At 34.1% G+C, this 27,905-nt stretch overlaps 1 protein-coding gene across 1 annotated transcript in view; it reads left to right on the top strand.

The window, feature by feature from the left end:
- The window catches only part of TSGA10 (testis specific 10), a 54,895-nt gene extending 36,195 nt beyond the window's left edge, over nucleotides 1–18,700 (top strand). Inside the window, exons 11-17 of the mRNA XM_044667021.1 lie at nucleotides 2,613–2,723; nucleotides 10,417–10,602; nucleotides 11,692–11,901; nucleotides 14,071–14,273; nucleotides 16,166–16,270; nucleotides 16,449–16,601; nucleotides 18,676–18,700. Of these exons, the coding sequence (XP_044522956.1) occupies nucleotides 2,613–2,723; nucleotides 10,417–10,602; nucleotides 11,692–11,901; nucleotides 14,071–14,273; nucleotides 16,166–16,270; nucleotides 16,449–16,601; nucleotides 18,676–18,700 (993 nt within the window). The remainder of the gene's footprint in view (nucleotides 1–2,612; nucleotides 2,724–10,416; nucleotides 10,603–11,691; nucleotides 11,902–14,070; nucleotides 14,274–16,165; nucleotides 16,271–16,448; nucleotides 16,602–18,675) is intronic.
- Nucleotides 18,701–27,905: the final 9,205 nt, after the last annotated feature.

Here is a 27,905-nt window from a genome sequence, read left to right as displayed (position 1 = left end):
TAACCAGTTTGATGGAGACCATCCATCATCATCTATGTGACAATTAAAGGCAAAAGGGCCAAAAAGCCATTAAGGCAACATGAGACCTCAGTGGATCTGGTGACAAACCCAGCATCCATAAGGACCTATGGTTTTGCCATGGGTTTATCCACATTGTTTATGGACTTTTATGATGGTATTTTCTCCAGTCCAGTTATAGGGGAAGGGTACAAATAAAGACAATGTAACAGAATATATAGCTAAATGGCCAAAACACTGTAGTAGAAAATTGACATAATGTAGCAGAAGATATTAGATTAGATCAATATGTGAACTTAAAAAAACAAAATTAAATCTTAAAGCAAATAATCAGTAAATACAATATATGTGACAGGATACAGGCACTGAATTAAAGAGTCCTTGTCTCCAGTTCTGATAGCTACATTACAGTGACTTCACTATTTGGAGGGGAACAGACTGAAGCAGTTAACATTAATAAGGCAAATGGAGTCTGAAAAGGCTTAAAATTCATCTCCAGGCTCTTTAAGGTTCCTTCCCCTCCCAAGTATCATCATCCATCTAGATTCTTATTGTCACACTTCTGGGGTTCCCCATACCCGCCCTGAGCATAGTGTGAACAAACCTCATATTGAATGTGTTGCAAAGACTGGGCGGACCAAAATGGCAAGGGGGTGTAAGGAGATGAATTTCCCCTCTGAATCTCGAGATTACTGAAGCTATCAACTGCAAGGTATCTAATCAGTATACCCAGGAACGGTAGTAAGAAAAGGCATCCTAAAGCAGTAATGCACTGCTCTTTCATAGAGTGGGCCATGCTTGCAATTCTACTTCCTGTCCATAGATGGTACTACCCTAGTATGTACTGGCTGGGAGTAAAGTAAGAGATTTGGAAGAGTAACCTTCCTTCCCCTCTCCCCTAGGGGTAAAAACAGTGGCCCCGTGACATCTTAGTCCCCACCCCCACAGCCAGCAGCATGGAAGCCCCCCTGGGTTAGCCAGGCTGGGGCTGGGGTGGATAGCACGCATTAGCTGCTCCATGCTATGTTCACCTGCTGAAAAGTGGCTAGTGCAGACTTGGGACCCACGTGTGGGGTGAGGGAGGATTTATACTTTATCAGCCTAGCAGAAAGTGGTTCACAAGGACCCCCAACCAGTGTCTGGTCAAATATGGGAGGCAGCAACAGTGGTAGGAGCTGGAGCAGCAGCAGCGGGTGGAAGAGGTGAAGCAGCAAGGGCACCATTGAAAACCACAGGAGGGAAATAGGGTTTTTAGCTACTCACTGTCTTTACTCAAAGACTTTCTTAAAAGAAGATCAAGGGTTCTATTCCTTCATGGCTTGCCAAAAAATGTAAGATTAAAATTAATATCCAATAACTCCAAGCATTATATTTTATAAGATTTATTAATAAACACTTAAAGTAGGAAAATATACAAGAACAAAATTAAAAGCCTGAATAAAGACACGTGAGAAAAATTCTGCCTGGAACTCACCCCACCTCTACAAACTGCAATTAGAGGAAAAAAGCAAGAGAGGGCAGAGCTACACAAAACTTATGTAATGTGAGAAGAAACATGGGGAGCAAATCCTAATTACATGGTCTCAATCCACTGTGCTTCTTAGCTGCCCCTCCATTGAATTTTTAAATGAAATTCTCAACCAGAAGATGTTGCATTTTGGCTGGCCATGAGCTATTTTCTGTTTAAAAATCAGAAGCAAAAACTCTAAAGTAAGACACTCCCAATGTTTTAGTAAAAGAAGATCTTCTTTTAATGAAAGGATAGAAAAATATCCTATGATGGTTTAAGAATAATTACTCTTGGGAGCAGCTGGGTAGCACAGTGGGTTGAGAGTCAGGTCTAGAGATAGGAAGACCTAGATTCAAATTTGGCTTCAGACACTTCCTAGCTGTGTGACCCTGGGCAAGTCACTTAAGCCCTATTGCCTAACCTTTACCACTCTTCTGCCTTAGAACCAATATACAGTAGTGATTCTAAGATGGAAGATAAGGGTTTAAAAAAAAAAGAATAATTCCTCTTAAAGGAAGAGGAATTAACTAGTTGACTAGCTGTATTTTTAGGTTCTTTCTAGTCTAAGTATTTGAACATTTATCTTACTTTTTTGTTGTGTGTAGGTCACTTTATAGATTTTTTAATCATAAGATTTCCTTGCTTTTCTTATATTCTTTATGTCAAGCAAATTCCTTAGACAGTTTGTACTTGTATTATTAAACATTTCTTTGCCTACATTATCATTCTTCTAATTTTTTTATCTAGTTGGAAGATTATTTCATCATCTTTTAGTATTCATTTTTGTAACTCCCTTGTTGCAGAAAATTTTTTTCATTTGACATTAGCTGTAATTTAGTGTAATTTTTCTCACAGATTTTATACTTAGAAAAGGTATAAATTATAATAATTGCACAGTATCAAAATAGAGCAATGTATTAATTACATAAGATTTTTATTTTGTATTTAGTATGTTTGTAAAACCAAATATAGGGCCTTCCCATATTATCTTCTTTATATACATTGATAAAATAGGTAGGCTAAAATCAAGAGATTGCATTTGTGTAAAATACTTTTTGTTTTGTTTTGTTTTGTTTTTAAACAGGTGTTAAACAAAAAATTGTCTGAAATTCAAGTTGATTATAATGAATTAAAAACAAAGAACCAAGAGAATAGCAGTGATATTAGCAAGATGAAGTCACTACTGAAGGCTGAAGTATATATATGCATATATATATATATATGTTTTCTTTTTTTACTTTTATTTATCATGGTATTTTATATAAGAGGTTTTAATAAAGATGAATTAAATCAAAGGTACAGGGGGCAGCTGGGTAGCTCAGTGGAATGAGAGCCAGGCCTAGAGACGGGAGGTCTTAGGTTCAAATCTGGCCTCAGAACTTCCCAGCTGTGTGACCCTGGGCAAGTCACTTAACCCCCATTGCCTAGCCCTTACCACTCTTCTGCCTTGGAGCCAATACACAGTATTGACTCCAAGATGGAAGGTAAGGGTTCTAAAAACAAAACAAACAAATAAATAAATCAAAGGCACATCTCTAATAAAAGGTGACCAGGATATCTTGAACATATCTGTAATAGTCAGTGCTCAAGTGTAATAATAATAATACTGAAAATAGATTTATTATAGCTTTAGAATTTCACCATTAGTATCATCATAATAATAACAAAAGGGAACACTTGTCACATATAGTAGTGCTTTATGGTTCTCATTTGAGCCTTACAAAAATACTTTGAGATAAATGCTGCTATCTCCATTTTTCAGATGAGGAAACTAAGATTTGGAGAGTAAGTAACTTAAGTCATAGTCACTCAACTGGTATCCTGGGAGGCAAAATCTTCAGCCTCGTTTCCCCTCAGGCCAGACATAAAGCTTTCTACTGTACCATTCTGCTTTCTGAGGATCTAGTAAGCTAACTCAAGATGGCCTCATACTGAAGAACTTTCCTGTGCAGTTTTAGAGGAAGTAAATTAATAATTTCTAATCTACCCTCCAGTGGTCAGTCAGACTATCATAATTAGAAACTATTGACATGGTCAATGCTGCCTCACCAAATGATTGGTCTATGTATTGTAATAGGACTGCTTAGCTAGAATGATCTAAGAGTAAATGAATTATTTTTTTTTAAACCTTTACTTTCTGTCTTAGAATAAATACCGTGTATTGGTTCTAAAGCAGAAGAGTGGTAAGGGATAGGCAGTGGTGGTGAAGTGACTTTCCCAGGGTCACACAGCTGGGAAGTGTCTGAGGACAGATTTGAACCCAGGACCTCCTGTTTCCAGGTCTGGCTTCTCAATCCACTTAGCCACCCAGCTGCTCCTAGAGTAAATGGATTATAAGGCAGTTGGACAAAAGTCTGTTCCTAGCCTCATTTGGAGGTAATTTTCTCTAGAATATAAAAGAAGCCATCTTGTCTGGGTCACACCTTGAGTGGTAGCCCACAGCAGCTGGCAAGTGATCTGTGCTCTCCGTGACAGAGGAGGGACCTAGGGGGTGACCAAGCCAAGAGGTCAGTTATTCAAGCCTGATCGTCCCTGGAACCTCAAGCCATTGCTTCTTCCACTTCCATTTACCACACACAGAGCTCAAAATGGATGGGCTTGGATCCTTTGAGAGTTGGAAATGGTAATTTTTTTTAGTTCCAAAACTGTTTCTACAAATAAGAAAAGTCCCTAATTGTCTATGACAGCAAATTAGAAACGGATCATTCTGTTTGTGGATTTCTGTTTGGGAGACAAGGAGGGGACAGGGATCCTCTCTGCCTTTTTTTTCTTCCCTTTTAATGGCTGTTTGACTGTGGTTATATTCATTAGGACTTGTGTGTCACACCTGTCTATTCCAGGTAAATAAGAGCAACCTGAACATTTCTGGAATGGACAGATTTGAACAAGGGCAGTGGGTGTAGGTACATATCCACTGGGAGAACTCATTCCCCAAAGCATGAAAAATGTATTTACTAGATTGATGTAGCTACATACATCCCACAATAACAATACTTTTTTTTTTAGAAATTTCTTTTGTTTACCTTGTTTACCGAATTCTTAGTATTAGTCAAGAATTACTTTGGGGGCTCTTACTATGTGCTTATCATAGTACTAAGTATTATGAGAGAAATACAAATGACATGCTCTCTGCCCATAATACTTATATTAGCCAACAGATTTATGGCTCTTTAAGATTCATAAAGCAATTTGCACATAATCTCTCATTTGATACAACAACCCTGCAAGGTAAGCGCTTTAAGTATTCCTATTTTACGTATTAAAAAACCAAGGCTGATAAATGATTTGCCCAAAGTTACACAGCTAATCAGTGCCTGAAGTTCAATTCAAACCCAAGTCTTCTCCACTTTGACTCTCCTGCTTTATCCACAGTACTCATAATAGGGTTCCCAGTTACAGGAAAAGGAATTACAATTTATGTCATGTTTTGAGGGGCATCTAAAGATTTTTCTCATAAATATCATCACTAAATAACTGTAGTTATCCAAGATTTCATCATTAGATTTAGTCTTTTGACTTGTGTTTTTAAGGGTCTGTTGATAAATTATGAAAACTCTTGGAAGAAAAAGTATTTTAAGTCACTGTCAATTATTGTAAATAGTTGGTATTTACAATAATAAAATTTTAAAATACAATTACATTCATTATATAATTATCAAATTTATATACAAAATAAATACTAGACATTATTATGTTTTTTAAATATGTAAATGGAATAATCATACTAATAATCTAGTAATTTTTGCAGTAACAAAACATATAATAGTCTATTTCTTTAGAAAGGAGTCTAAGGTTAAGAAAAATACCCCAGGGATAGCTAGGTGGCATAATGGGCAGAAAGTCAGGCCTGGAGATGATAGGGCCTGGGTTCAAATGTGGCCTCAGACACTTCCTAACTGTGTGGTCCTGGGCAAATCACTTAACCTAGTTTGCTTAGCTTTTGCTCATCTGTCCTAGAGTTGTTACTAAGGCAGAAAATAAGGATTTTTATAAAAAAGAAAGAAAAGAAAACTACTCCAAACTTTGGATATTCCCTCTCTTACCTATGGCCCTCTTCTGATGATGTTAGCATTAGTGGCTCTGGGAAAAATGAAGAAGAAACCAGAATAGATGATAGTCAGTGTAATAATTCCACCCTGTGGGTTTTGAATTAGATTTTCACCCCTGAAAAATATTTTAGTTATGTCTATATTTGTTTAGTTGAACTTTTACAGGGTATACTGTAGACTAGCCATTTGAATACAATACATGCTTCTGAGGTCCAAGTTTTCACATTAGGTCTGTCAGAGAGCAGATATATAATTTCTATTGTTATTTTAAGGTAGAGGCTCTTTGCTTTTACCTTTTCAGAGAATGGCCTTGTTTTATGTTCTACATAATCTCAGTAAAAATAGAACAATGAAATCATGAGATAAATTTTCAAATATTAACTATAACCAATATTTTAAAGGCTATATCTTGTAATAGAATTCCCTGTTCATATGCTATCTAGCTAAATCTTTCTAATTAGTCATGAGACTTCTTAAGCATTGTAAAATTATAAACAGAAAACATTTAACACGTGCTTTTGTTACTCTTGAGGCAAGACTTCAAAAAGATATCTTTATATTAAAGTTCCCCAAGTTAGTCCCCTGGGATAAAGTTATATTTCATCACACATACTTCTTCTAAGAGGTATGTGGGTATCTGTTCATGCACATATACACACTCCTGTTCTAAGATACGGATTCAATTTCAATCTCTTCATTACAGAGTTTTAAGTATTTTCAATACTACTTCTATATTTCACATCTGATAGACTTGCCTTATTATGCCATATAATTCTTGGCTTCCAGGCAAAAGTTGGGAAAAGTCCTAGGACTGTGGATGTCATGAAAACATGGGGCTAAACTAGAACTAGAAGAGTTGAGAAGAATTGTGAACAGAATATTTAGAATGCTAAGAAACTAGATGTCAAGAAAAGAATAATAGCTAACACATAGCACTTTTAAGGTTTGCAAAGCATTTTATATGCATACATTAATTATTTCAAATAATGACAACACTGAGGAGTAGGTACTATTATTATCCAATTTTACAGATGAGGAAACAGGATGATATTAAGTGACTTGCCCAAGGTCACATAGCTATCAAATAAATATATAAGGCCGAATTTGAAATCATACTGACTCTAAGTACATCACTTTGTAGCTGCCTGCTACACTAAGGGTAATTTGACAATTGTGAAATTGCTAGAGATTAAACCAAGATAATCTAACAAGGAGCTAAAACCAGAGAATTACACAGGTGCCAAAATTCAAAGCAAAGTAAGAACAAATAAGGACCAAATAGCATAATATGTCAAGTTGGTTGAAAAGCCACGTCCTGGGAGCAACCACACAACTGGAGCCCGACTACAATGAACTAATGGTAGCTTGGCAGATAAGTAGTTTTAGTAAGAGACCATCTGATTTAAACAATAATTAAACTTATTTAAACTACTTAAACAATAAATTTAACCTTTAATCTTTTCATTACCAAAAGTTTGGAGACCAAGAAAACTGTTTGAATAATCTGTAGAGTTTGAAGTGTTTATGTTCTTGCTTGAAAGCAGGATGGTTTCCCATGATATATAGGTCTAAATAGATAGATAGATGGATAGATAGATAGATGACCAAGTACAGGTTGGTCTTCTCTCTACAGAACGTATGGAATGAACTCTGTTGGATAGAATGAAGAACCTCTAAATAGGATCAAAGAAAAGATCCAAGAAAGGAACTAACTAGTGCTATTAGGAAGAAATAAAACGATTCTGAAGAGCCTGGGGCTAGGAGGTAAGAGCAGAGAGTCAAAAATCAGTGTTACATGATTGGTGGGTACAAGACATGGAAGAAAGAGAAAATGAAACTTTAAACCCTCTAGACATATATGAGGTATGAGGCTCTTTTCATTAAGTGTAGATTGGAACTCCCTTAGGAATAAGCATTTCACATCACAGAGTGATATCAGTACCTAAGAAGAAACTGGCTAATGATCACAAGAAAAAAAGAATATTATGATTAACGACCTCTTCATGAGAGTTTAGATGAGAAGCTATATAGACCTGATATAACCATTTGAAGGGTTTCTGTCTTCCTGGAATGTGTATCTGGGATATATGTATGTGTATCTGGGATATGATGGGAGATTCTGTTGAGCCTTTCATACTTGCTGACCATTATCCAGCTTTAGCAATTAATGTTCCAGAAGAAATTTGAAATTAATTTGAAGGGACTATGGAATCCTGGTCAGGAAACTGAAGGAATTTGGGGATTCTTCGTCACACTTTCTTTTTGATGTTTCAGGGGTTGGGGAAGGAACAACCACATGAAAAATGTTAGTGGTTGAATAAATATGTTACCTAACAAGGTTGGGTTTTCTGGACTGTAGTTTAAGGAAAGCAACTGAAGGGATCTTGGCAAGGAATGGAGTATATTTGCCTGAAGATGTACTTATATGATCAAGATACAGGGCTAGTAAATGGTAGAAGGAATTTAAGCTGAAAATGGAAGGAAGAGAATTAAAAAATCCCTATATAAAATTATAAGAAAGATATTTTGAGCAATTGGTATGACAGGAAGAATAGTAGTGGTAGAAGATATTTCTAATAATTAATAGAAAATAACTGGGAAGAAGAACAGGACTACAATACCAATAGTTACAGCCCAATGTGTTATATACATTGTTGTGTCTATGGATTCACATTTCTATTGTGACCTCCATGTGCCAACCTGTCATTAAAAAAATACAATACAAAGAGTTAGACTTGAGACCATCAAGTTTTCAAGTCTATTATTGATCCCATATTTCAACACTCACCTTCTTTGTTCTTAAGCTTTAACAGGTACCAAATTTTAAAAAATATTTTTTCTTGACCTATAAAGCAAGAGTGTGAGATATGTGCAAAAAAACTGCTAGTTTATCCTTGTCTCCTTTTTTCTCAGCCTCTTTTCTGGCTTCTGTTTATTTTAGTGCTCCAAGGAAACATTGACTTTTTATGAATACTTTGGTTTGATTTTTTTGATGTGTTCTTCTAGTTCTTCCAGTCTTTTCTGGGGCTTATCATCTCCTTTTAGCTGATTCTTGGTTCCCTCCTCCTCATAATGGATAGATGTTTACAACCATTGTATCTACTTCTGGGATGGTAACCCTCAAGTGACCACCATCTAGGGCAAAGCAGAATGTGTTGATTTGTGAAGTAATGTGTTCTTCATCACTAGATGGATTTTGAACCTGGGATGATGCTTAGGAATTTGTTGAATGAACTTGTCATATAATGGAAAGAACGCTGGACTTGGAATAGAAAAAATACTGGAGGAAACACTTCCTTGTTGAACTATGTAATATCCTTAATATGAGATCTGCAAATTCTGTAAGTGAATAGAATAGACTAATCAGCCTATATTTTTCCTCTTAACAATTCATTGGCTAAGTCTAGGTGTATGGCGGATTTCTTCCCCTATTTTGTCTACTAAAGAGCCTATATACTTAGGACTTATATGATTCAGTTGGGACCTCTTTTCTTCTGATGTGTTTCTTGAAATAGAGTACCAATGAGCCACCCTTGCAAGAAGTCTGGTTATTGTACCAATTAATCATTTAGGATTAGGAAGTTCTACACAGGATATAAAATGGTACTTTTTCTAGGTCTAAAGCCAGAACTAGATTTGGATTGAGCAGCATTATTGGACCAGTTCAAAAAGAGCTTGACAGATACCATTTATGACAAGTTGACCTTAGTTGATGTAACAGATGCCCTTCTCAAAACAATTAACAGAACTGTTTTTACCCACCTGATTTTCTATCTCCATGTGCTTTATGATTCCTAATCTTCTGACTTACTCAGAGGCAGTTAAGATTAGGAATCATAAAGCACATGTAGATAGAAAACCAGGTCAAGACAAGGCAATGGATAAGAACCATGGCAAGAGGTCATAACTAAACTGCATTATATTATTCGATATTTTAATGGATCCATGCATGTTTTTGTCTGGATGACTACTAATGAAGAGCACAACCCACCTGTTGAGAAGATCTGTTGGGATCTTCTCTTTCTGTAAATCCTCTATTGAAGAGCAAAACATTCTGCCTGAGTCCTTTCTCTGAGTCTTATAATAATTTATAGATAATATAGATACTTATAATAATTTATAGATACTGCCCCTGTTGGAAGGGAGGTCATCTGTTAGCCTTCACCCTCACCAGATGACTAGCCAGCCTCCTTTTACAGCCATATATGCCTTCGATTGTATCTTCTTTTCCACTTTGTAATTCTAATAATTGCTACTTGTGTGACTTTGGGCAAGTTTTTCACTTTCCTGGGCCTCAGTTTTTTCATCTGTCAAATGAAGTTGGACTCAGTCTTCTAGCTTTAGTACTGTTAGTATGATTTAGTACTTAATACCTCAAGATCATAGCAAAATAGAGGGAAGGTAGTTGTTCCAGAATTACCCTGTCAATAATACCTTTAATTCCAAGTGATTTCTGCCTCAGCCAGGAAACCTCTTTGATGTCTCCTTGCAAGGATAGACACCATTCCCAAGGCATGGCCCTCTAGGCCATGGGTGGGAACAGATGATCCACCTTAAGTGAGTGTATCTGGAAGAAGGAGCAAGAATAATACAGATAGCACTTTATCCTTTAATTGAAATTAATTTACCAGCAGCATGTTTGATGTTCCTAATACTCCAGGGAATATACAGTTGCCTAGATGGTATTTACATCTATGCTTATACTATAAGTAACACTAATTATTGAACTCTGGTCTCTTTTCCTCAGCAAAGCCCTGACACATCATGTTAATTATCTGACTTAAACTTCAACTATTATTTCAAATTCTTTCAAATAAAATCCAGTATGATTTATTTTAGGAGGCTGAGAACCGACAACTTATGGAGGACCTTCGAAAGGCTGTTGAACAGGCTGAAAGCTGGGAATCCAAGGCCCACCAAGCAGAAACAGAGAACAACACACTCAAACTGGAACTTTTAAGTGCAGAGTCAGAGAATAACAGACTAAAAGAAAAAGTGGACTCACTCAACAGAGAAGTTGAGCAAGTAAGCTAGAAACATGTGTTGGCAGTTTATCTTGAATTATCCCTAAATAGTGTTCTGCAAAGCTTCCAAACTCTTAAGCCACCACACTCATCCTTTCATTTTTCTCATGAGGACAGAAATTAAATTATGGCTAGAGAACTTTTCCCAGATACTGTTGTTAGGATAACAGTACTTTAGATTTATATTGAGCTTCATACTTTCACCTCCATTGTTTAATTTCATCCTCAGTATTACTCTTAGTCTTTGTAAAAAAAAAATTTCTGAAAAAACTAAAATAAGTATGGTTCCTCAGCATTCTTAAGCATGCAAAAGCCCTTGACCTTTATTATTAACATTAAACTGAAGTTTTTAACAAGCTATCAAACATAACAACAATTGATGGGCTTAATTTATATCTACCCAGGGCCTTGATTTCTAGATTCTGATAGCAAGCATTAGAGAGGTATCAACCTCTATTTTATGGTTATCAGATTGGCATCACTATGACTGACATTAAGAATTGGGTGTTATGGATATGAGAAGGCAAAATTTAAAAAATAGTAATGATTATGCCACAAACACCAGATTGCATCTCTAACAGAGCAGCCAATATGATCAAGCATCTAAAACTAGATTTTGTGTTTGTATGAGTCAACTTTAGAATTCAAAGCTTTTAAAAGTGCTGGTTTTTATTTCAAGACTTCAAGAAAGAACAACTCGGACCCTGACCCTAGGGTTTCTATAAAAATCTTCAAGATTCTGGTTTATCTTTTCTTGGGATGTTATAATATTGGTAAAAAAATTGCTGTATTTCATTTCCTAAATGTCATTTGCTTTTCTATGCTATATTTCTTCTCTTCCTTCTCCTCTTCTTCTTCCTCCTTCTCCTCTTCTTTCTCCTTCTCCTCCTCTTCCTTCTTCTTCTCCTTCTTCTCCTCCTCCTCCTTTTTCTTCCTCTCTCTTTCTTTGTATCTCTCTTCCTCTCTCTCTCCCTACTTCCTTCCCTCCCTCCCTCCTCTCTTTTCCTTTCCTTTTTTTCATCTTTTTTCTTTATTTTTTGGCTCAAATTGTTATTTCTCTGTGACTAACTTAGTCATCTTGTCCTGCCAGCACTTAAATGCAGAAAGGTTGTACAAGTCTCAGATTTCCACATTGCACAAATCCCTTTTAAAGATGGAAGAGGAACTTCAGAAGGTTCAGTTTGAAAAAGTCTCTGCCCTTGCAGATTTGTCTTCTACACGGGAACTCTGTATTAAACTGGACTCTAGCAAAGAACTGCTCAGTCGACAGCTTATTGCCAAAGACCAAGAAATAGATATGGTATTTAAGACAGACATTAAAACAGTATTTGTTTATATTGCATATATTCTGTGAAGAGTCCAAGGGTGCTCCAGTCATCCTTAGGAAAATTAAAATTCATTTTATAAAGGGTCATGGTTTTGCATCCAAACGTTAAGAGAGAGATGCCTTTTAACCATAGAACTGTATTTTTAAGTTCTCTCTGCTGTTTCCCAAACAGTTCAAGAACTTTTCAGCTCTTCATTACGATTTCAAGTGAAATCTTATTCTAAATTTATCATTTGAATTTATTTTCATTCAGAGGAATTTAGGAGAACATATGATATATTAACAAGGAAAGAATCTTTAAGTTTCTATGGTTAGTATATAATTATGCTTACATATTATCATGATGGAATTATAATTTATTTTTAAATGAATGAAAATAATTTTCTTTAAAAATTAAATAAATTCCTTTGCTGTGTGATGAAGAAATGAAATTTTTCATAAATCTGGGCTAATGTCTGTAAACAGGGAACAGCTATTAGTAAATCACTTAGGATCATGTTTGCATTTGGCTTAAAAGCATTTATTTGAATTTGGGTCTCTAGTTTTAGTCAGTATTGCCTTTTAGTAAGAAGTAATCATACATGCTTGAGTTTCTTAAATAAATGAGGATTTCTTGTTTGTTTTTTCCTGGTAAGGGAAGACTTTAAATATATGTTTTTATGGAATACCAGTTCTCAGAGAGGCCCAGCATCTTTTAAAAAAAGATATTAAAGGCTTGTTTTCTTAGAACATTCAATTCTAGCTAATGAATGTGTTAATAGCTGTTCCCTATCATCAGTTCTTTAATCTAAGTTTAGTTGTTAGCTGGGACATTTAGGTATCTGACTAAATACAGAAAGAGCTATGTCCCCACATGAGCTGAAATATCTAGTTAACACATGAGTAATGGCTTTGTGAGTCCTTTGCTAATTTTTACTTGGAATTTGTATGGAATTACAGAATGCTGATTTTTCATCTCTTGGGGACTAAATATATGCCAAAAAATCAACCCCCCACTTAAAGTATTATAGTTGTATTTTAGTTACTTCTCTCCCCAATATAAAGACAAATCATTTATATTATGCATTAAATTGTGTTCTCATACATTTAAATTTACTAGCATTATTTTAACATTCAGTTAAATACTTAAAAAAACCAAAACTTTAAAGATCCTAGGGTGATAGGAAAAAGATGAGTATCTCTCTAGCTACGATTTTATCATCTAAGTACAAAAGAAGAAACCATAGTGGTATATAAGTCAAGCAGGCCTATTCAAATGATTTAACATTAGTATAATCAGGGATTTCTGATTCCTTCGTAGTCTCATTTGCTTTATTTAAAATAAATATACTAAATCTGCCTTTTATCTACTTTATAGGAGTACTAAGAAGATAATTTTAAAGCCCCTTAATTCCTAATTAAGGAAAGCTATTATGTAACAAACAGTTTGCTTAGAAATTGTATTAGAAAAGTTTTCAAGAATCTCTTACTTTATAATTTTGATAGCAGTGGATTTTTATAACATAGTGTACATCTTAGTTTGTGATAAATTTTAGAACCTAACTGCAGTAGAGGAGGCCTCCGTTTTTTAAGGAAACAGTGTGCCATGTTTTGGTCACCAATCAAATCACTGACAAAAAAACACATAGGGGGAAACCAATCATAAATATATATCGCATTTGGGAAATATGAAATTAATTTCAATTGTCACTTGTCAAAGAATGAATTACTAAAGTCCATAGGGACATGTACACTCTCCTCAAATTATTTTACTATAGTAGAATTTCTTCAGTTTTATAGAGTTATAATAATAGTAATAACAATATAATAATAATAAATTTAAAATTACAGGAGAAGGTCAAAATTGGAAATGGGAATAGATTTCCAGGTTCTGGTCAGTGATTCTGTCTTTAAAATGAGTAATTTTCTGGTTTGATCAGAAAATTGGGGAGGGGAATGGTGAGGGGATTTTTTTCCATTCTTCAGTTCTATAGAGTCTGATGTGCCCTGCAAATATAGAAGGGGAGAAGTAGGCCATATGTTGAAATAGAGGAACAAGAAGCAGTGGTGAGTGTACACATGATGCTAAAAGTGTGCCCAGATAGCCTATCACTTGAATAAATGGTTGGGAGTAAGTTTAAATATCTTCCCATTATCGCACAGGTGGAGAATGAGTTAGATTCTGCTCGAAATGAAATAGAGCTTCTTAGGAATCAGATGGCGAATGATAGAATCTCCATGCAGAATCTAGAAGCTTTGCTGGTGGCCAATCGAGACAAAGAATACCAGTCTCAAGTAGCACTTCAAGAAAAGGAGTCTGAAATTCAGCTTCTAAAAGAGCACCTTTGTTTGGCTGAAAATAAAATGTGAGTCAGCCAGGAATATGTTAACATAACTACCTTTTCTGATTATCTAAATTCTTGAAAAATTATGCAATCATAGTATTAAAATGACAATAGAAGGGATCATCAGGCTAAATTAGGCGAGCTCCTTCATTTTATAGATGGAGAAACTAAGGGACACATAATTTCAGTGCCTTGCCAGAGGGCATACAAGTATGTAGGAGATTAGAGTTAGGTACTGATCATAGGACTACTGACTTTTTTGAGGGGGAGGCAGAAATCTTTCCAAATTGCTTCTCTATACTTAATTTTGTTTTTTAACCATATTTATTACTTCCAACAGTACTCTGTCTGACCATAACCATTTTCCATGTGAATTCATACAACTCACTAGAAGTCATTAGAAACAATTAAGCATATTCAGATCTGAAGAATGTTTATATATGGATCCACCTCTGCCATTTTGGCTTCCCATTTGTATTCATAGAAGCATTTGTATTATTTCTTTGGGCAGCCAGAAGAATTTTAGTACTCACAGTATGTGAAGGCTGCTAGTCTCCAAATTGTGACTATGCCAAAGATGTTTTATCTACATAGGACCACTTTTCATAATACTCTACTTACTTGGCCCACAGTCAGATTCTTTATTCAGCCTCAGTTCTGATCCACTGTTCTCAGTTCATGTTACAGCAGCTTTAGGTATGAATGGAAATATGGAATTCAGAATTAGCTATGTGGCTTTGGGAGCATTTAGCATTGGGTCAGTGACAGTATTCATTTTAGTGACTGCTTTCAGACTATTTCAATACTCAGAGGACTTGGCAACTATGACTTAAGTCATTCATCTTAGTTCATTTTCTTATTTTGATGCCTTCATTGTCAGTTGACAAATGACCACTAACAGATAAGGATCTCCCACAGTGGGAACATAGAAATACTCCCAATTTTAGCTGTCTTTCTATTTTGACAAGCACTTGCATATTATTGATAGAATAACTAAAGATAAATTTTTACTTACCTAAGAGGTTAAGGTGTCAGCAGTTTGTGTTACATAATTGAAGGTATAGAGGGTATGATGGATTATAGTTTGTTTTTTAATAAGCATTTGTTGAGCACTTATGTGCCAGGGAGTATGCTAAACTTTACAGATATTGTTTCATTTTATTCCTGCAACAACCCTGGGAGGTAGATGCTGTTGTGCTCATTTTCCAGATAAGGAAGTTGATACAGATATAGGTTAAGTGACTTGCCCAAGCTCACAGAACTAATAAGTGTCTGAGATTAGAACTTAAGTCTTCCTCACTCCAAGGCCAGTGCTCTATCTGCTGTGCCAGCTGCCTGCCTGCTAGTTTGTACTGGCATCTGTGTTCTACTCCTAAAATGTGAAGCCCTGGCCATAGGACTACAGAGGCCTTTTTTAGTTTTATAGCAGATAGATTAGATAGATAGATAGATAGATAGATAGATAGATAGATAGATAGATAGATAGATAGATAGATAGATAGATAGATAGAGGGATGGATAGGTATAAATCTTTATGTATTTATATAATGGTTTTATGTTCAATATGATATTTGTAGCTATTACTTGAGGTAGATAGTACAAGTGATATTATCTACATTTTCCTAATGAAGAACTTGAAGCATAAAAGAATTATCACTAGTAGAGCTAGAATTGGATTCCATATCTCTGAGCCAGACCATTTTGCCATGTCATATAGTCAGTATTTTAAAATATACATATATACGTATATGTATTGCCCCACACACCTTACTATATAAAACATGCACATGCAAGGAGAATGATTCATTTTAATCAGGATATAATTGGGAGATTATTAGCCATATATTTACTGTATTAACAGGAATTAGCAATATTTTCATCTCAGTTATGTTCCCTTTAACTTTTTCCCATAGGGCCATCCAAAGTCGAGACGTTGCCCAGTTCAGAAATGTAGTAACACAACTGGAAGCTGATCTAGATATTACAAAAAGACAGCTAGGAACAGAGCGCTTTGAAAGGTAAACTGACAGGCATGCATTCATTGTTCATCCTTGAAAGTATTTGTTTTGATAGAAACAATGAATTTAGAGAAATTCAAGATGAGTAAATCTTAAGCTATGATCTGAGTTACAACTTATCATGGTTTTAGTAATCCCATTGTATGTAAAATATTAAAGTATCATAATTATCTCTTAGAGAGCGGGCTGTACAAGAACTTCGCCGCCAGAATTATTCTTCTACCAATTATTACCACTTGAGCTCTACGATAAAACCAACTCCTAGGTGTCATTCACCTGACCGTGCCCTTCATCGATCCCCTGATCGAGGCCTAGACAGATCATTGGAAGAGTAAGTGGTTCAAGGATCCATTCTTGTGGAAAAACACATGGAGATGTACACTGAACATTTGGGGGAGGTAGGAAACCCAAGAAACAGTGCCTATCATTGCTAATGATTTTTAAAATTATGTCATGACTGCAGGACTATATTTATGTAGAAACCAAAAATGTACAGATAATTGCATTGTATGTCTCAAGATATCAAAGTGAATAAAATACTTTGTGGTATCTATCTAATTTTGCCATAAATGTTTTTTATTCTTATTAAAGCACTGATTGATATATGTGGATATGTATATATATTTAAATTTATTTTTATGTATATGTTACTCCTTTGTTAATGTACTCAGATTACAAATTGCAATCTAATTATTTCAATGTCATTGAATATGGATGCATGCACTTATCACTCTGGTCATATAATAGAATAAATATTCACGGGAAAATACTTTTCAGACATTTTTGAGAACAGGAACCATATGCAGAATGGATTTCTAAGAAGAATTCATACCAAAAATGACCAGTTATTTGATTTGCATGTAAATTAATTGATTGAAAATAATAAGCAGATATTCTATATCTAAATCATTACTTTGTAACATTTTTAGGCCCATTGAAAAGCCACAGATTAACCGAATGATGGTTTACCATTATTTCTCCTTTTTACCTTAATTCCATAGTTATTTTTATAACAATGACTTAGATATGCTAAACTAGAAAACACTTCCTTTCATACATTTTCTGTAGAAAAGTTCTTTTTCCTGTTTTTAACTGCAAATCCATGTTGCAGACTTTCCTCCTTCCTTTCAAAGCCTAACAGATATCTAGAAGTTGTTCCAGCCATGACTATGCTCCTGAAAATTTTTTTTTTTGTACTAGACTAACATTTCTAAGTTGACAGAGCTCTGGAGCAACTGAAAAGATAAGTTAAAAAATGTTGCATTAACATAGTTTAATATGAAAAAAAGTTCATATTTGTGCCAGATTATATCATATTTCAATAAAAATAAGCAAATTTTTAAACTAGTACACAAGCAAGTTTCTACTGCCCAATGGCCTCAGCACCTGCTCCTTCTATGTGTCATAAGATCAATCAGATTAGAATTGTAAGGGATTTCGATATCACCTAGTTCAATTCCTTAACATTATAAGGGAGGAAACTGTTATTAGGAATTTAGTGCCTACTTCAGGTTTTTATTTTTTATTTTTCTAGTGATAATTTACTAGTCATAACCTAGAATTTTAATTTGATTCTTAGTTGTGTTCCTTAATAGTAAATCAAATCAAATTATGGGGAATTTTTCATTTGTAAACAAACATCTTGAGCTAATCAGGGAATAAATGCAGTCATAAAGACAAATTTATGTATATACATAATATATGTGTATATATTTAAAGCTTAAACTATTTTATTCTAATCCAGGACAGACCTTACATTTTTAAATTGTTGAAAATTTGTTAGCTTAAAAGTGAAAAGTTTTAGAAGAATACATGTTCAATGAACACATTTAGAAAATAAACCACATTACAATCAGACATATGTTATACATTTATCAAAAAAAATTACAAAAAATAAGTATGTGCCCAGAGCCGACCTCAGGAATATTAGAACTTTACATTATTCCCTTTAAGTTAGGTTTTCATGGGACTTTATTCATACAAACTTTGAATATCTTTCACTAGCTGGATATACAATTCTTTGGGTTTTGTAATGTGGTTTACCTCAGGAAGCAATAAAAGTGGCAAGAGGTGGGTTAGAAACAGTAGAGTTTATGCAAATTTAATAAACAAGTGGAAAAACTTTACAGTTTGGTTAAAAAGTATCCATTATGTATTTATGTTAATGAAGGAAGAATTCAATATTATCATTTAAATCTCAAACCTCATTTTAGCTAGTAACCTTCTACATTTTCCTCAAGAATTTGACTAGCAATAAGATTGTGGATTAGTTTCTCCTTGAGTTCTAAGAAGTTGTAAAACTTTAAAATCTTGCACATACTAATCCTGGAATACATTTTTTAATACATGGTAAAAAAACATATTTGAGTTTAACATTTTTTTAATTGGTATTTTTTCTTTTATAGGAATCTGACCTTTAGAGATTTTTGACACATGAAGGTTCTTCACCCTCTGGAAAGCAAGGTTAAAAACTGAACTCGAATTTATGCTATATAATTGATTTTATCTTTTGAATGCTTGACAATGTTAAATGTATTTATTGACCTCAAGAGAACAAACTCTGTGAATCAGCCATGGTTTTCTGTTTCATACTGCTAATTTCTGTTGTTATTATGCCATATTGCAGTGACTCTACTTGACATTCAGAAGGAAAAGTGCATATGGCTGTATCGATCCACACATTAATAGTGAGTGTAAAGAAAAAGATTTGCCTACTCCACTATTGAAAGCTGTGGAATAACATTGTTCCTCGAGAGAAAATAAAGAAACTTATAAAAAGAGGGGAAAGTGTTTTACAAAACTGATTTTTTTTTCCTTTTGGGATATCTAATGTAGTTGGTTAAATTTAACTTTGTGATTTGTGCTTTCATGTCTAAAGAAGTTGTGCCAAAATTGGCAGACTTTTTTTACTTTATTTGATCAATATCAGCCTGGGGCCCAGTATTTCTCTCCATTTTGGAGCCATCTTCCTATGTTCCTTATCATCTGATTTCAAAGAAGCAGAAAGTCCAAATGTGTCAGTGTTGTTCAATACATACTGTTGTGCAATTCAAAGACCTAATTAACAAACATTTTCTACAATTGTGTTTACTTCCACTATTTTTAGAAAGGTAGGTGATGATCTATCTGTAAAGAATGTAAGATAACGATCTGTATTTTTAATAAGTTTTCTTAAAAAAATTAAAGTACTGTAATCAAATTAATTGCCATTTTATTTTTTGCCTGTGACAGATTTCTGTAGTCTGGAGTATCACTAAAGTACAGTGATGAGTTTCAAATTTTTCTATTGATTAGGCTTCAATTTAATATGAATTTGAATGCCAGAAAACTTTTTTTTTAATCTCTTAGCCATTTATATCCTTTTCCATTTATTTAAAAAATCCTGTTTCGTTGAAACTGTACATTTAATGCAAAAAATTTTTCCATTTATATAATTCTTGACCATTATAACCATAGTAACATAAAGAAGACTATTCAAAAAAATGTCTTTTTAAATGGTTTAGCATTCTGATCATTTGCCCTGGATTCATACTATAAAATCTTTTAGTTTAAATTAGAAAATCAAACCTAAATTCACGGGTTTAATATGATGATGTTATAGATGAACAACATTGAGTTGATAGATTCAAAGTAGCAATAAAAATGAATCTTTGAAAATATTCTTTTATAAGTATTTTGGGAAATCTTGTTCAAAAAAGTTTTCTCACTAACAAGCAAACACTATTTATTTATGCAGAATAATTCTTTTCAAAGTGTGTGAGTGGCCTAAACCTAGATCTTTATGACTGTGGTGGATGGAGATTAATTCTTATGCTAAAGGAATGGAGAATTGAATGTAATATATATATTATATATGTACATATATAATGTGCTTAGCAAAAGGAATCTGTGTGTAGGAAGACTGGCATGAGAAGAGTACAACTGATGGGTAAGAAGATATTTCAAAAGAATTCTGTCATTTACATATGTCATCAACAAGGAGATTAAACAAGAAAAATATTCAACAAGTATATGGATTTAAATTATTCAAAGAGAGCACTGAGAATATGATGAGGAGAAATCTTATCAGAGTAGAATATCTATTCTTTTAGGGGACAAAAACAGTTCAATGGTATGGACTAATACGATATAGTTTTTTCCCTTTTTAAGACATCTGAATATTAATGTGCATGTTATTTAATTGTTCATTGTTAGAGAGAGAGAGAAAGGCTTTCCATGGTATTTCAGCTATTATAGATTTTATAGATGTAGATAGGTATAGGCATGTATATGTATGTATATACATGAATATATGCATTTATAAACATGTCTATTAAAAGAGTTAGGATATGTTCTGTTACACTGTTTTTCATGATGAATATTCTTATTAACCAAATAATGTCTAGCATTTACATAGTACTTCAAGGTTTGCAAAGCACTTTACATGTTATCTTATTTGGTCCTTACAGTAACCCTGTGTGATAAGTGCAATATATTATTCCCATTTTACAGGTGATGAAACCCAGGGTGGTGCAATAGATGCCTGAAGCAGGTTTTGAATTCAGCTGTTTCTAACCCCAACTCCAGTGTTATATATTTACACTGTCACTTAGCTTCCTAGGATATTCTGTGTGATTGTTTTTTAAAAAATATATAGCTCCTATATGTATCAGTGTAGAAATTAAAAATTAGTCAGTTCTTAATTTTTATCTCAATGCTTAGCAAGCTATATCAGAGAGCAGAATGGCAAAAATGAACCTAAAAAATTAATGAATTCATATTAGCTTGCAGCTACTAGATTTATACCACAAGATGGCACTTAGTGCATGGATCAGTGCAAACTGCTAAAAAAGAGCTGCAGAAATTGATGTGAAATGAATTAAAAAGGAGAATGAAACATGAGTAATTTTTTTTTGGCACTTTCAGATTTTAAAGATTTGCTTTTAAAGGGCAAAAAGGCAAGAAAATCTATCTAGCAGAATCCTCAGTACTAAAACTTTTGAAAATAATTTGCTCTGTCTTTGATCTAGAAGTTTCATCATGGAAGGACTTGATAGTTAAAGCATTTAGAATATCACATCTGTGAAAGATTATTTGATACAAAATGATATTTTTAAGAGAAAGTCTGACAAATAAATAACAGAAATGAATAAATATTTTATAATGTATTATATGAAGTGTTTAAAATCCTCCCTTACAAATTTGCTTAGTCTTGCCTTTTCAGTTTCAAATGAGAACTAGTTCCAACCCCCTAATATATACATATTTTCTGTTCCATAAGTAGAACTATTGTTACCTTCATGAAGCTGTCCAGTGGTCTAGCTTCAAAGGAGAATATCTCAATTGTTTTAGCTTTTATGATAGCCATACTAGAGAGGTTTCCCCTTTCTGTGTTGTATTTCTGCAACTACAGACAACCAAGACAATATAATTTTCCAACTAATGGAGCCTTCTGATCAAGAGTCCTACATAGTGGAAAATTTACTATATCAGAAGTGACAGTACTAAAGATATAAAGGAAAATTACAAAGAACAAGTCCAGGATTGGCCATGACCATTACATCTGTTTCGGGCTAACGGAAGAAAAATGACAATGAAAGTAATTTAATTTATTATAGACTATGAATCCAAATATCTAATGGTTGTAAATAAAATCCTTATCCAGTACTGGTTATTATAAAGTTAGAAACTCTTTGTAAATACTTAAAATATCAATCTAGATTTTTAAAAGTATATTTTTTAAACTTTTTTTTTTAAAGTTCTACCTTTTTTTTTCCCCTGCCAAGCTACTCGTGATCTCATATTTTCTTATACTATGGCTGTTTTAGATAGTGCCCCATTTTTGAGCTTTGGTAGGATGACATTTTCACTTTTAAAAGTCACTTGCTCAACTTGAAACCCAATTATATCTATAACTTCCTTATCATATTTACCATATCAGCAGGATAGAATGGCAGCTACTAAGTTAAATGAAGAGATTCTTTAGATTTCAGAGGCTTCAAGTTAGTTTTTGAATAACTATTACAGAAAATCTTTTGAGATATAAAATAATCAAGTTATGAGCTGAAGTTTTTCCTGTAGCTATAACTTTCATTGTTGTGGAATGTATTTTAAAAGCCCCCCCCCCCGCATTGTGGATATTTAAACCCCCTGTTTTTATTATTTTTCATTAAATTTTTTGTGACTTTTTGTTTAAACATACATGTTAATTTTTAAATCAATTTAAGATTTGGGAGTTTTCCCATTAAAAATTATAGTTTGTTTTTCCATTTTAAAACAAAAACAGAATGTAATCTATTCAGGCTTTCTTGGAGGAAACAATGTCTACTTTTTGAGATATATGGGCTTGTGTGTTTTTCCTTCTGGATATCTTTGCCTAAACTTAATGGCATTGAACAGCTTTTTGTAGGTCTAGAAACTTTGTGCTTTTAATATGGTATTTTCTTGTCATAATTTTTGTTAGTTTATGTTAGTTATAGTTGACTTTAAAATCCATTAATTTATATGTGTGAATGTGTAATTAAATATTGTAATTCCTTTATTTGTATTTTAATAATCAGTTCATTTAATTTTGCTTAAAAGTGATTTATAAAAAGAATTAAATGGCTTTCTATTTTATGTTGAGAAAATATCTTTATTAACTGAATAAAATATCTCAAATATATATAGTATTTATCTTTATGGTTGCTTTCAGATGTCTATCATGCTATGTGATTACAGGATTCTAGGATCATAGATGTAGGATGAGAAGGAACTTAGAGGCTATCTAGTACTACCCTTCCCTCCCCTCATTTTACAAGTGAGGAAACTAATATCCAGAGAGAAGAAGTGATGTACCCAGGATTACAATGGAAGTAAGTGGCATTTTGGAATTTAATCTTATGTCCTACAATTCCAAATTCAGCATACTCTTCATTGGATCATGCTGCCTCCCTACTGTCTAATGCAGTAAGACCACAGTTATCTGATATGTTTGAAGAATTATCTGTTCATATAACAGATTTATCCTTTAAATCAGTGGTTCCCAAACTTTTTTGGCCTACTGCCCCCTTTCCAGAAAAAATATTACTTAGCCCCCTGGAAATTAATTTTTTTTAATTTTAATAGCAATTAATAGGAAAGATAAATGCACCTGTGGCCATCGCCACCCCCTGGATCGCTGCAGCACCCACCAGGGGTGGTGGCGCCCACTTTGGGAATCACTGTTTTAAATACTAAAACTTCTTTATTTTTGATGGAGAAGTTCCTAAAAAAAAGGTTCAAAACTTTCCATAGGTGGAACATAATTTAACATTTTCTTTGTCCATTAGCTTGTGCTAGTTTTAGGTAAATATATGACCCATTTAAACATTCTAGGAGAGTTGTTTTTCCATTATGGTATGCTTCAGTAGATCAGTGATCTCATTATTAATGGCATTCCTTTTACCTATACAGGATGAGATCTATCCAAGTCTTTTCATCCTGCACAATTTTTGTCTATGTACTTCCATAATCCTCAATAAAGGGTCTACTCAATCCACTTCTGGTTCTTTTAATATCTTGTTGATACCAGTGTAGCACTCAAGACTGTCAAACTATTAATTGCCCACTTTTAGCATAGAATCAATTGGTCCCTACCCACTTTTTCAGTGATGCCTAGAATCACAGAAGTCATTCTTGGCTAATCAAAAAAAGAGCAAGAATCTCTTTAGCATGTCTGACAAGAACTCTTCTAGTTGGGGGCAGCCAGGTGGCTCAGTGGATTAAGCGTTAGGTCTAGAGATGGGAGGTCCTGGGTTCAAGTCTGGCCTCAGACACTTCCTAGCTGTGCAACTGTAGGCAAGTCACTTAACCTCCATTGCCTAGCCTTTACTACTCTTCTGCCTTGGAACCAATACATAGTATTGATTTTAAGATGGAAGGTAAAGTTAAAAAAAAAAAGAATTCTTCCTGTCCTTGCTCAAAGACATAGCCTTGATGATGCACTTTTCTACCTGCAAATCAATTTTTTTGATATTTCACAGCCATATCCATTGTGAGTAGGTGTTTTTTCCTTTGACTTTTAGTTCAATCTTAAATTTGTATTCTCAGATTTTATGATTCTCTTTTTCATATTATATCAGCAAGACAGTATTAATGTTTAAGAAGATTGAATTTTGCATTAGAAATAATTGAAAACACTGCATTTTCCCAAGTATGTCTCATCTTTTTCATCTATTCAGTTTTGGTTACCGGTCTGCAGTGCCTTTTGAACTAACTCCAGTACTCTAGTATGTACTCTTCATCTACTTAACTCTACTTGAATTTAGTGCTGGCCCTTGAGTGATCTTAGAGTTCAATGGTGTTATTGGCTTTGATATAAAATCAGCAAAATGTCATCTGTCCAAAAAAAAAATGGAGCATCTAGAGAATGTCTTCCATTTGTACTTTGCTCAGAATATCCTTTGTGACCCTGGCAAATGCCTCTGTCCTATTTTATACTCACTTTATATACTCAGACATTGAGTTGAGACCCTCTAGAGCCCAGGAATTGCCTTAACCTGAAAATATTTTTTAAAGAAACTTCCAGAAGTTTTATTATATTTTTAGCCGTAGCATCATTACATGTAAAAAAGCATGCTTATCCTAATATTTTGGAAAGCCTTGATTGATTGAAACTTTCTATGGTAGAATTTGGCAAGCATTTCAAAGCAATCTCATTTTTATCAGCATTGTAAACATTTTCAGATGGATAGATTTATGTCCAAGCAAGTTCTATGAATTCTTAAAAACTGCTATGTAGTGTAATTCCTTATTGATTGTTTCCTCTTCTTTGGATATACTAAACTGTTTAATGTCATATCTTTACTTTGAAGTGCCAGTTGTCCTTCAGAATATATAGATGGCTCAGTTAAACTGCATCTGCCCGTAAAAATTGTTTGCTTCATCATGTAGCAAAAGACAAGAAACAGGGGAAGCCTCTGTTGTTTTCACTGTAAACCAATACATTTCATTGTCACTTTCTGATTTAATTGTCTGCATGGTATCAACAGGATTAGGCTGTGCCCTGACAGAGAGGAATAATTTCTTATCTAAATGTTGTACCTTGCTTAACACAGTCAGTGTAAGTTTGTTTTTTAAACCCTTACCTTCTGTCTTAGAATCAATACTGAGTATTGGTTACAAGGCAGAAGAGTGGTAAGGGTAGGCAATGGGGATTAAAGTGACTTGCCCAGGGTCACACAGCTAGGAAGTGTTTGAGGCCAGATTTGGACCCAGGGCCTCCTGCTTCTAGGCCTGGCTCTCAATCACCTGAGCTATCCAGATGTTCCCATGTAAGTTGATTTTTAAAAGAATTTGACGAGTAGTCCTTTCCATCTACCATAACCATCATGGCTATCATAACATAGGTAGGTTATTACATTGATTCATCAAACTTATTCTCATTTTCGAGTTAAATACCAAGCTCAGTTTCTCCTTTAAAGTTAAAACAACTATTTTTGTCTCTCATTAGAAGTTTATAGTAATTATCTTAGGTTATGTGTTGATGGCTTATATTACACTGTGCTGTAGGCTTTTAGTAGGGTATTACAGTTTACACTGCTTCATTCTGGTAAATGGTCCATGGCAGCTGTGCTGAATTAAATAATGTACCTTTGTCTGGTATATAGTAATTCTCTAAAAAGCTCTGAAAACAAGTGCAACTTAGCTTGGAAGGGCATAGCTGTATCAGTCTTTTCCAGGTAATAAAGCTTAATTTGTCTTGTTGCTTCACTAACTGGGCACGCAATGTCACTTTGCCTGACTACTGAACTAAACTTCTTGTATGGCATCATAGTAAAAGAAACCCCATTACTATCTGGGACTTTTTGTCCAACACTGAATACTCCCATATAGCTCTGTTCTACTGATTGCTTTGCCTTTACCCAGCAAAATTTTGTGGTTATATTCAAATTGTTCTCATGTATCTTTGGTTGTTAAATTCCCAATTGTTTTTATTTATTTTGAAATTTTTTAAAAATGTAGTTTATCTGTCTCTCCTTCTAGGCTCTAGTGGTACTGTAAAGAAAGGCAAATGATTTGTGTGGATTTATTTCATACCTTGCAATTTGACCAAAGTTATTGTCTCAGTTATATTTTTTACTTGACTTTCTAGAGTTTTCTAAGTATACCAATCATATCATCTTTAAAAAAAAGCAATAATTTGTTTCTTCTTTACCTTTAAGCTTATTCTCTCAAATTTTTTCTTATTGATATAGCTAACATTTCTAGTACTGTGTCAAATGGAAGTCTGACAATTTACATCCTTACTTCAGCTCTGGTTTTATTGGAAAGAATACTAGTTTGTCATCTCCATTTACATATAATATGGCTCTTGGTATTTGATACATATTATATACTTTGTTAAGAAAAGTCAGTTTATTCTTTTTTTATTTTATTTTTTTAAACATTTATTAATATTCGTTTTTAACATGGTTATATGATTCATGCTCCTACTTTCCCCCTTCACCCCCCGCACACTTCCCCTATAGCCGATGCACATATCCACTGGTTTTATCATGTGTCGTTGATCAGAACCTATTTCCAAATTGTTGTTAGTTGCATTGATGTGGTTGTTTTGAGTCCACATCCCCAATCATGTCCTCCTAAGCCCATGCATCCATGCATTTGTTTTTCTTATATGTTTCCTCTCTTGCAGTTCTTCCTCTGAATGTGGGTAGCGTTCTTTTCCATAAATCTCTCAGAGCTGTCTTGTGTCATTGCATTGCTACTGGTACAGAAGTCCATTACATTCGATTTTACCATAGTATATCAGTCTCTCTGAACAGTGTTCTTCTGGCTCTGCTCCTTTCACTCTGCATCAATTCCTGGAGGTCTTTCCAGTTCACATGGAATTCCTCCAGTTTATTATTCCTTTGAGCACAATAGTATTCCATCACCATCATATACCACAATTTGTTCAGCCATTCCCCAATTGAAGGACATAACCTCCTTTTCCAGTTCTTTGCCACCACAAAAATCTCAGCTATAAATATTTTCGTACAAGTCTGTTTATCTATGATCTCTTTGGGGTACAAACCCAACAATGGTATGGCTGGATCAAAGGGCAGGCAGTCTTTTATAGCCCTTTGAGCATAGTTCCAAATTGCCATCCAGAATGGTTAGATCATTTCACAACTCCACCAGCAATGCATTAATGTCCCAATTTTGCCATATCCACTCCAGTATTCATTACACTTCCCTTCTTTCATTTTAGCCAATCTGCTAGGTGTGAGGTGATACCTCAGAGTTGTTTTGATTTGCATTTCTTGCAATTATTAGAGATTTAGAACACTTTCTCATGTGCTTATTGATACTTTTGATTTCTTTACCTGAAAATTGTCTATTCATGTCTCTTGCCCATTGATCAATTGGGGAATGGCTTGATTTTTTTAATACAATTGATTTAACTCTTTCTATATTTGAGTAATTAGACCCCTGTCAGAGTTTTTTGTTATAAAGATTTTTTCCCAATTTGTTGTTTCCCTTCTGATTTTGACTACATTGTTTTTGTTTGTACAAAAGCTTTTTAGTTTAATATAATCAAAACCATTTAATTTACATTTTGTAATTTTCTCTAATTCTTGCTTGGTTTTAAAATCTTTCCTTTCCCAGAGATCTGACAAGTATACTATTCTGTCTTCACTTAACTTATTTA

This window comes from Gracilinanus agilis, chromosome 3, assembly GCF_016433145.1.
Source record: "Gracilinanus agilis isolate LMUSP501 chromosome 3, AgileGrace, whole genome shotgun sequence".
Lineage (NCBI taxonomy): Eukaryota > Metazoa > Chordata > Mammalia > Didelphimorphia > Didelphidae > Gracilinanus > Gracilinanus agilis.
This window is presented reverse-complemented; position numbering and strand designations above follow the sequence as displayed.